Genomic DNA, 9,756 nt, shown 5'->3' with positions numbered 1-9,756 from the left:
GCCATCCATTTCTTTTTTCATGCTCCCTACCATCCAAATATACACAGACCTCCAGTGCCTAAGAACTAAGTTTCAACTGTGTATCCTGAGGCCATAACCATCCAGAAATATATCAATCTAATTTTTTATAAATTGTCTTGATTTGAGGAGCTGGTAATGAAAATGAGCAATAGACATATGCCGTGTCAGATGCAGTCTTTACAGTTCGTTCATGTGGACCATGGACAGAAGAAGGCTGCAAACAGAGTTGGTGGAAATGGAGGGGAATTACCTGGGGTTGTTTGTAAATTAAATGAGAACTTGACAAGCAGGTGAAATAAAGAAAAAGACAATACAGGTTTTGTGAAGCACTGTCTTAAATTTCTTCAGGCTCATATTACAAAGCAAACTATTTTAAGGCTAAGAAAAAAAACAGTTTAGGATAGATCTTGTTAAAAAAAGAAACATTCAGTAGGAGAGTTTTTTTTTCTGTCACTTAATTGAAGTTCCTAACCAGTTAAAAAATACACACATGTATTAAAGATGAACCTCTCATCTTGAAGATACTCAAGCTATTATTTAAAAAGCCATCTAAAAAAGTACAGCTTCATCGAACATTGTGGTGTTAAATACATAGCATATATATGCTAGCATCAGAATTTATTTAAAGTCATTTCTTAGTTGTTTCCCAACTTGAATAAGTCCAATTTGGGGGTTTTAGGATTCAGAGCAAGGCAATTACAACAATAAATTTCTCAAGAAATCCTAAACACCCTTCTTCATACCCTGTTATTGAGTTAAAGTTAAACCCAAAATGCCCAGTGTTGAGCTTTGTCATTTATACATTTGTCTGATGGCTCCAGAGCTAGTTTCCATGGTAAGTTCCCTGTGCACAAGAAACAGGGTGAGTGGAATGTCTCCTTCCAATGAAGAACTTTTCACTGACAGTGATAAAGGCCAAGAACCTCCTTCACACAAACGATTGAAAAACAGAACACGAAGGACATTTTTATTTTGTTTTGTTTCCTTTGTGTGGTATGTGACTTCAGTGCAAATACCCATTTAATCAAGAACACAAAGACAGCCACCTTTGCTGGCAAGGGATTTCCAGAGACTGCAGTAAACATAGAGCTCTTTTACTTTTGTGTGTGTGTCTGTGAGGAAATTCCCGTAGCTTGTCATTTCATGCTCTTGTTATACATTTTTGCCTTCTCTTGGCAAAAAGATTTTTTCCCAAAGACATCTTTAAAAGCAAACTCAATAGAATCTAGAAAAAACTTGAATGCTTTAGAGGGTGAAGTTTATGTATTTTTAAAATTTTCTTATTGAGATATGATTGACATATAACATTGTATTAGTTTAAGGGGTACAACATAATGATTAGATAATTGTATATGCTGCAAAATGATTACAGCTTAAGTTTAGTAATTATCCATCACCACACTTAGGTACAGATTTTTGTTTTCTTGTGATGAGAACTTTTAAGGTCTTCCCTCTTAGCAACTGTTAAGTACATCATACAGGGTTGTTAATAATAGTCACCACGCTGTGCATTACATCCCCAGGACTTTCTTATCTCATAACTGGAAGCTATTGTAATTAATTTTTAGAAATATAAATACTTGAGGAAAGCACATAGAAGCCAGTGTCGACTGGAAATTTCTCGTCCGTGCATTTTTTTTTTTCGTCTGAGTCGATGAGATCAAATTGAACCCATTGCTCTAAGCCAGCCCACACTCACTTTTTCTTTCACCTCTTAATCATTCTTTTCTAATACCTTCTATTACAATGGACTTTCTTTCTCCTCTTTACATCCTCTTCATCCCCCTCCCCTCCACACAATTTCTTCAATTCTAGGGCTCTCACAGTCTATATGCCTCAAGCCTCTCCTTAAGCTTTGCTTCTCCTGGGTCATCCATCCTGACTCAGGATGCAGTAACAAATGCCTGTGTACATTGTAACATTCTCAAATGTATAAAATGTAAAGTGATATTTTATTACTACTGCTGTCATCATCACTGTAAGAAAATGGAATATCTGATTCTTTAGACCTCTGACAGACGATGGTCCCTGTCTTCAACAGAGATGAACAAATACTCCTCTAGCCTAATGGTTGGTTTAGTGCTGAAACTGCTACCAAATAAGGCAGAAATAATATCTCATTTTAATAATGCAACCCTTTTAAAATCCCAAAGTTACCTCAAAGTAAAGGTACATAAAAAAGAGACCTTGTTATAATGCTTGAGTAAGAAAAAGTACCTAATTTGAAATGAAGTGGTGGTGGTAAGAGCATGCATTGAAGGCAGGCCTGTGGGAGGTACTAGGGCAAAATCACAAAAAGTGTTCCTGGGGTCAGTCTACTCTGCCAGTGTCTGTATGTGACATTACATGTGATGTAGGGCCTGGAACTTTATTGTGTAAACATCAACTAGGATACTGTCTTAATATAAACTATATCTGTATCAGTCAAGCACAGGAGTATAAAGTATCATCTTTCAAAAAGGATTAGACAAAAATGAAGAAGTTCAGCTCTGAACAAATTAAGATTCATCACCCTCTCCAAGGTGTGTGTGTTATTATTTCTATTCTGACAGCTTACATTCCATGCTAGCATTATATGAAAGCATCGTAAAGTATGGGAAAGACCAGAAATACTTAACAAACTAGTTTAAAATTTTATTAAGTTATTTGTTGGCTCTTTAGGAAATGGAGACTATAGATATTTCATTAAATCCCTTTACTTTACAATTCATTGAACTCTATTACTCCCTATATATATTTTTTCATCATATATCTAAACAACTAGATAAGCATAGTCGGAGGGAAAAACTTTTCTCATGGAGATCAACAATGACAACAAAAAGTCCCTGGAAAGTCAGTATTTCAAGGAACTTAAGATGGGATCTTTCAAATCTTGTCGTTTGACATTGGGCAATAAAATCTGAAGCCCATTCCAAAGATGCCCTAAGTCCTCAGTCTAAAAGTAATTGCCCTTCCTTGTCCTGTATGTATATATCATCAGTACAGCCAAGAATGAGTTGCAGCGAGGCCTGGACCACCGCCAAGCAATTGATTATTAGCCATTAAAAAGGAAATGTTTACTTATTCATGGCAACTTGGTTGCAGAAGGAAAGGCAAAGAGGTCTGATTTTAAATGCTGCTTTTTCTTTCTATCCTAAGTCTGATCAAGATCATTCACTTCTTGGAGGTATCAAAAGCCCATTTTTATTTTTCCTTTTGCTATTTTAACCAGAATACTGATAAAAAGGGGAGAGCAGTTGCTATGAGGCAAAGAAAAATGTCCTGGCAGTTGAGGGCCCTCCATCTATCAAGGGGAATTTGCAATGTTGCCTCTCTTCAATACTGTATAGATTTGCAGGATTTTGTGAAACACTTAACCAAAATGGAAGGATTTAAAAACGGAATGCAAGATATAGATGCAATCATTTCTTTTAAAATTCAAGATACTTTAGTTTTATTTCAGAATTTTCTAGTCTTAAATTCTTAAGCACGCAGCAGTGGTGATCATCTTGGATAATACTTTTGAAAAGGCGATTAATGCACACTGCTTAAATACATTCACTATAGCGCAGATGTCTAACGATTAAAAACTCTTATTAGGATTGAGATGCACTACATCTAATTACAGGGAAACAAATACTTGCCTAATTAAATAATACTATTCCTAAGCCATGTTGAGTTGCAAAATTAGTTCAAATGTCCAGAACACCAAACAATATTTTAAAATCTAGAAAGGATATTCAGTTAGATGGTTTACTTGTGATACTAAGAATCACTTATGAATTGGAGGCAATTTATATAAAGATTTCCAATATGTGTAAAACTTATTTTGCCTAGTTTTTCCAATTGACCCCATTTCAAAATAATTTTCTCCTTCCACGTCTTTGAGTCTATCTGATATGACGAGGCAATAAAGAAAGCATCTTTCACTAATAATCCTGGCTGTTTACCTCCTTTCCTCCATTACTTCAGAAGGCACAGTTTGCATGGAACAAACTCCTGGAGTCCCCAGGCTCTGGCTCTTAGAGGTAATTTAGATAAAGTCCCAGAGCCCAGTTGAGAGGAAGATTGGACTAGCCTGCAGAGGCATTGAGGAAACAATGACACAGGGAAGTTGCAATGCTTTCTAGAACCAGGAGGTACAGTTTTCCTGGGATATTTAAAACACAGACTGGGACCCAGGAACGCTGTTGCCAGGCCAAGAAATGTAAGGCTAGAAGTAATATTTGGAGCTAATCCCAGAGCTAGCTCCTTCTCAGAGCACCACTGCTAGATGTGTGTGTGTGGGGGGTGGGGGTGGATATCTCTTCTTTGGGAGCCAAATACTAAGAGTAAAAGCAAATATTTGATGCTGAAGAGCTCTTAAGAATTGAAGAGTGCCATTTACTTATTTCTACATGTCAGTGTGGGCTTAGGATGTTAAATAGATTAAAAGGCTAAGAGAGGTCAGTCACTCCAGGAAAGACTCTTCTTCTACATCTCCTGACTTGGTTCTCTGGTTCTCTTTCCAAAACTGTTATCAACCTCACTCCAAAGGCGGGTCCTTTGGAAACTCAGAAGATGGCATGTCCTCTCCTAGAACATTCTGGAGAACGTGGAGTCAAGAGTCCTGGGGATGAGTACCAGAAAGGTGGGGGGAGGGGGACTTGTGTGGGTGAATGGGGACCAAAGATAGTTTTAGAAAAATTCCAGGGGTATGCAATCATAAAACTGTCAGGGTCCTTAGAAGTTACTATATATCTATTGTCTTCTGTTTCATATGGTGGGGGGGGTGGGGATGTTCAGAGTGATGAGGCCATTAGAGCTAGTTAAGAGTTGGGCTGGGGTACCAACTGACTCCCAGGCCAGTGCTCCTTCTCCCTGACACAGCCATGAAGCTCAGACCCCGAGTGAGAGTCTATCCTAATGCTTCCCTAGGATGGTCTTTGCCATGCCCTCCTTCCACCTGTCTGAGAAAATGGGCTAGCAAGAGGTTGCCAGGCATCCGGCTCTATCTGGAGATAGAGAACCAAGAAGCCCTGGGCTAGTCCATGACCTGCCCCATCTCTGGGACTCTGGAGTTTAGGTGCTGGGGCGCAGTGGGCACCGAATCTGGGTTCCTGCTGCACCCTGTCTACTCCTGGCTACCTCTGCCGCCCATCTCAGAGAGGACAGCCAGGTCATTTCAATTTTATCTTATTTAAAAAGACATAACTAATAAATCTATTGCCGGGGCGGCAGAGAGACGGCCAGCAGAGTCGATCGTGCTCCCAATCCCATTGAACCCCATTGAAAACCATGACAACACGGGACAAGCTCGGATTTATCCCGGCGTGCTAAAGAGCTTTGTGAGCAGGCGTCAATCACGCATTATTTCGGACTGAACAAATGCAAAATCTTGACTGGAACAAATGCTTCCAACAGGTCCGGGGCGTCGAGCTCCATTTCCCCTTTGTCCGCGGCCTAGCAGTTGGCCTGTATTGGGGTTGCCTCCGCCCGACCACCCAGCGCGCTGCGCAGCCCGGGGCGCCTTGGGCACGCTTGACAGGGAGGCTGATGGGGAGGGTGCACCGGGCCAGCGAGCCCGAGCCCCTGCACAGGAGCCAGGTCCCAATTAAGCTCAGGTGGAGCTAGGATTTCGGGTTGGGCCACCCAAGAGCCGCGTCCCTCACTAGAATTTAGCAAGCAAATACCCAAACCACGGCGTCAGAAGAGAGGCCTCTAAAAGTGCCCCCAGTGAGTCCTAGACCGAAGCGGGACCACGAGGGGAGCCAGGGGCCAACAAAATGTATCCGCGCCGGCTGGCTCTCTGCGCCTTCTACCTTGATCATTCTCTCCGGCTGGGGCTGTGGGAACCGGATCCGAGATCGCAAAGAAACCCCGGGCAGGCTGTCTTTTCTGCCCGGCGGGCCCAGTCCTAATTCTCCAAATCGGTCAGGTACCGGACCAGTCCCAGCGGCTGCCTGGAGCGGGAAGCCCAGGCCAGAGGCCTGCCCTGGGGCAGAGGTCGTATCCCCGGGTACTGGGCCTGACGTTGAGGACACATAGCTGAAGCTCACAAGTGGCGCCAGAGGGTCTGGCGACGCCAGGGAGGCCGCAAGGCCTTCACGGGCTCCGGGTGAGACGCCGCCGCCCGTGGGCCCTAGAACCGGCCTGGACTGGGGTCTGAGGAGCGCCGCCTCTGGGGCTGAGCCCACGACCCGCAGTAGCCGGGCGGGGCTTGGCTAAGGAGGGTGGAAAGAAGGACGTGAACAGCTTGGCCGGATTCTGCCTCCGTTTTGCCAGTCTGGGGAAAGGGGCGCAGAGCTGGGGCTCCTGTACTACTGCCAGCCCTTCCCCAGCACCCCTTGGAGTGGGGGAAGGGGGGCGTTTGGGATAGAGGCTTTCAATAACCCTCGGCCCAGATGCCGGCGGGACCAGGCCACTCCTCTGTGCCCGCCTGCAATTTCTCGCCTCTGAATCCTTAGAGGGGCCCAAACCAAAAAGAGAAAGAGCGCGCCAGAGTTTAACGCCGCCTTGTAAATCACTTTACGGATAATTGCGGGAAACGAACACTCTAGCAAACAAGCTCGAGAAATAAAGCAAACAGGGAATAAATTCCTGGGTGCTCATAAACCCACCCATGCCGCCCCCACCCTAGCCGGCGCTCCTGCCGGGCCAGGCCCCGTGTCAGCCCAGGAGGAGGAGGAAGCTGGGGCTGAGGCAGGCGGGTGGTGACCACCGCTCGCCACCCAAGATGTTATTCATTGGTAACAATCCCCATTATCTGTCCCCACTTTGGGCTAATCAGACAGAATCGCTAATGCCGTAGAGCTGCTTCCTGCCGCCTCTGGGAGGTAACAGGGCACCGAGGGGCGGGGGACGGGACCGGGCGGGGGCGGGGGCGGAGGTTGCACCTTCCGGGCTCGCTCAGTCTTTGGTCCAGCACTCATTCAGGTACTTAACACCCTGCATACCCGGACCTCGGCTTTCAAAGCATCCCGGGTGGGAAGAGCTGTTTATATAAACAGAGATTCCGCTGTAAGCGCGCTAATATCCCGGCAGCCAGCGCATGGCGTGCGCCTCTGGCTCCCACCCGTAGCAGCGGCGTCCCCGGCCGCCCCTCAGTTCCCAGCCTGCCCCGCCCCCGCCTCCATCCCCTCCTTGGCCATGGCCACCTCTGGACGCCTCAGCTTCACCGTGCGCAGCCTCCTGGATTTACCCGAGCAGGACGCACAGCACCTGAGGAGGCGGGAGCCGGAGCTACGAGCTCCCGGGCTCGGCCCCTGCGCCACCTGTTTGGAATCCGAGCGCAGCCACTACCCCTGTGAGTAAGGCGAGGACCACTGCGGGAGCGGGGAGAGGGGAGCAGAACCACGGGCCCGACCGATGCGGGACTGGGAAGTCGAAAACAGTCTTTGCCCCAGAGGCTCTGACTTCCAAAAACCCCTGTGCCATTCGTGACCTACTCAGCACATCCTGAGAGCAGATCCTTGCGCCTGGCACTGACGCCCGGGATCTGGGTTTCTGTTTCTAGAGGTCACAATACTTAAATATTAAAGAAATGGCCTTTAAATGTCTGAAAACACGGCTACGTTCCCAGGCCTCGGTCAGGGATGGGCAGCAGTGGCGAACCTAGCTCTCCAAGCCTTTGCAAACCTCGGCAAACTATTGCAATAGACCTGGAGGTGGCCTGCGTTGGTGACCCAGTTTGCGGTAAATTCGTCTGCTAGCAAGCGACCAGTGTGGACTTGTTTTAAGAGGGTCCTGGTGAGTTTCTTAGGAGGCGCGGTCTCCGGTTATGGTATAAATGAGGTCCCTGAATTTGGAGAGGTGGGTGTCCGGATGTGGGCCCAGGGAAGGAAATGGTCGCAGCCCTAAAGCCGCGGGCGAGTGGCGGCGCCCTCCGGCCGGTGGCTCCAAGCGCGCGCGAGAGAGAAGCAGCCGGCGCGCGGAGGGGCCGGCGTCTCATCAGGCCGTGTCTCCCTTGCCGCCCCCAGTCTCGGACGAGAGCAGCCCGGAGACCAGCCCGCCCGACTCGTCGCAGCGGCCGTCTACTGGGCCGGTGTCTCCCGGCTCAGACGCTGAAAAGAGGAAGAAGCGTCGGGTGCTGTTCTCCAAGGCGCAAACGCTGGAGTTGGAGCGACGCTTTCGGCAGCAGCGCTACCTGTCCGCGCCCGAGCGCGAGCAGCTGGCGCGCCTGCTTCGCCTCACGCCCACACAGGTCAAAATCTGGTTCCAGAACCATCGCTACAAGCTGAAGCGCGCGCGCGCCCCTGGAGCGCCGGGGGCGGCGGAGTCGCCGGACCTGGCAGCCGCCACCGAGCTGCGCGCCGCACCGGGCCTGCTGCGCCGCGTGGTGGTCCCTGTGCTGGTGCGCGACGGGCAGCTTTGCGGCACCGGCGATCTGAGCACGGCCTCCGCCCAGGACAAGAGCGGCGCGTCCCCAGCCGCCTGCCCTTTGCCAGGCTACGCCGCCTTCGGGCCTTGCTCGGCTCTCGGCCTCTTCCCGGCCTATCAGCACTTAGTGCCCCCAGCCCTGGTCTCCTGGAACTGGTGAGGCCATTGCGGGGCGCGGGCACCTGGGGCTACCACGGACTTTGGAGTGGCTCTGTGGCCGAAGCACAGCTGGAAGCTGAGACCCGGACAGTTTCCCCGGCCCCACCTCTCTGCGGGCCCCACCTCCTTCCGCGGAGGGGTCCCTACCCCGCCCTTCCCAGCCGCTGAGCAGGGAATTTCAGCCAGCATTCCCTCCTTTCCTTTTCCCTCGACCGCCAGCCCCAGAGCTAGATTTTATTGCTTAAACCTTATTTGTATATTTTAAAATAGCTATTTGTATGGGAAGTAACGTATTTTTAAAGAAATAGAATATTTTTCCTCTTTGTGGTGCGAGAATAAAATGTGGAGGGTTGGGTCCCCTGAGCACCTGCCGGCGCTGTGCTTTCCGGACCCGAGTCCAGGGCTCTAGTCCACTCTCCCCATCCCGGGTTGGGTGGAAGGGCAGGTCCCAGGCCCGATGCAGCTTTAGGAAGATATTGGGGGAAGGGGTGGAGGGAGGCATGTGCGGGAAAGAAGCCAAGGGAACCCTGAGATCCCCGACAGCGGGAAGGTGGCAGGGAGATGAGTTGGAGGCCCCTCTGGACTCCCGAATCTGCTGGTGTTTCAGACACCAAAAGTCAACCCAGTTGGCCAGGGTAGGACATAATAAGCTTCCCCACAAGGACTCTCTGGAGACGTGCCCGGTGAGCTAGGGGTAGAGCTTACTGCTTTGGAACAGCTCAGGCCTGGTGGCAAGCTGTCCTTTTCTGGACCCAAGGAGCACCCGAGCACCCAGAGAATTCGTAAATCCCAATTAAGCCTGCAAATGCCTCGCTTGGCATCTGTGATTTCCCCCCTCTTAGCTCTACACCTGGCTGAAGTGGGATGGGGAGGCGGGTAGCTTGATGAAGAAATCAAAGAGTGGTGGGGAAATGACCCACCTCAGGGCTGCCAGATGAGGGAAGATGGCTTTGGAGACCCGAATGGGTCGACATCTGTGTGGGATCTGCTGGTGGGTCTCATTTCACCCTAGGTCCCGATGCACTCTAAGCTCCGGAATCTAGGGTTCCACCCTTGGAATTTGGAACTTGCCTTGGGCTCCGTATGCGGAGCCACAGAGGTCCCTAGGCAAGTGTTTACCCCTCGGAGAAGTTAGGGCCTGCCTCCCTGGTGCCCACTGCCAGGAGATGTGCTTGAGGAGAGGAGGTTCAGGCATCCGATCCAGAGAAGGGAGCAAGGGCTCAGCGAGGTCTGTGAGGC

The 9,756-nt window shown here is 49.1% G+C and overlaps 1 protein-coding gene across 1 annotated transcript; it reads left to right on the top strand.

The window, feature by feature from the left end:
* Positions 1-7,128: 7,128 nt before the first annotated feature.
* NKX2-8 (NK2 homeobox 8) lies at positions 7,129-8,712 on the top strand. The gene is made up of 2 exons (XM_047739166.1): positions 7,129-7,285; positions 7,959-8,712. Exons 1-2 carry the CDS (start codon positions 7,129-7,131, stop codon positions 8,516-8,518), a joined length of 717 nt encoding a protein of 238 aa, XP_047595122.1. The 3' UTR covers positions 8,519-8,712.
* The last annotated feature ends 1,044 nt before the right edge of the window (positions 8,713-9,756 follow it).

The sequence above is a fragment of the Lutra lutra genome, chromosome 7, assembly GCF_902655055.1.
Source record: "Lutra lutra chromosome 7, mLutLut1.2, whole genome shotgun sequence".
NCBI classification, from domain to species: domain Eukaryota; kingdom Metazoa; phylum Chordata; class Mammalia; order Carnivora; family Mustelidae; genus Lutra; species Lutra lutra.
The sequence above is the reverse complement of the archived record's forward strand: the minus strand, read 5'-3'. Positions and strand labels throughout refer to the sequence as shown.

Coding starts and splice junctions, on each gene's coding strand:
- NKX2-8 (XM_047739166.1), top strand. CDS start 7,129: ATGGCCACCTCTGGACGCCTCAGCTTCACCGTGCGCAGCCTCCTGGAT. Junction 7,286..7,958: donor CGAGCGCAGCCACTACCCCT/GTGAGTAAGGCG, acceptor TGCCGCCCCCAG/TCTCGGACGAGAGCAGCCCG.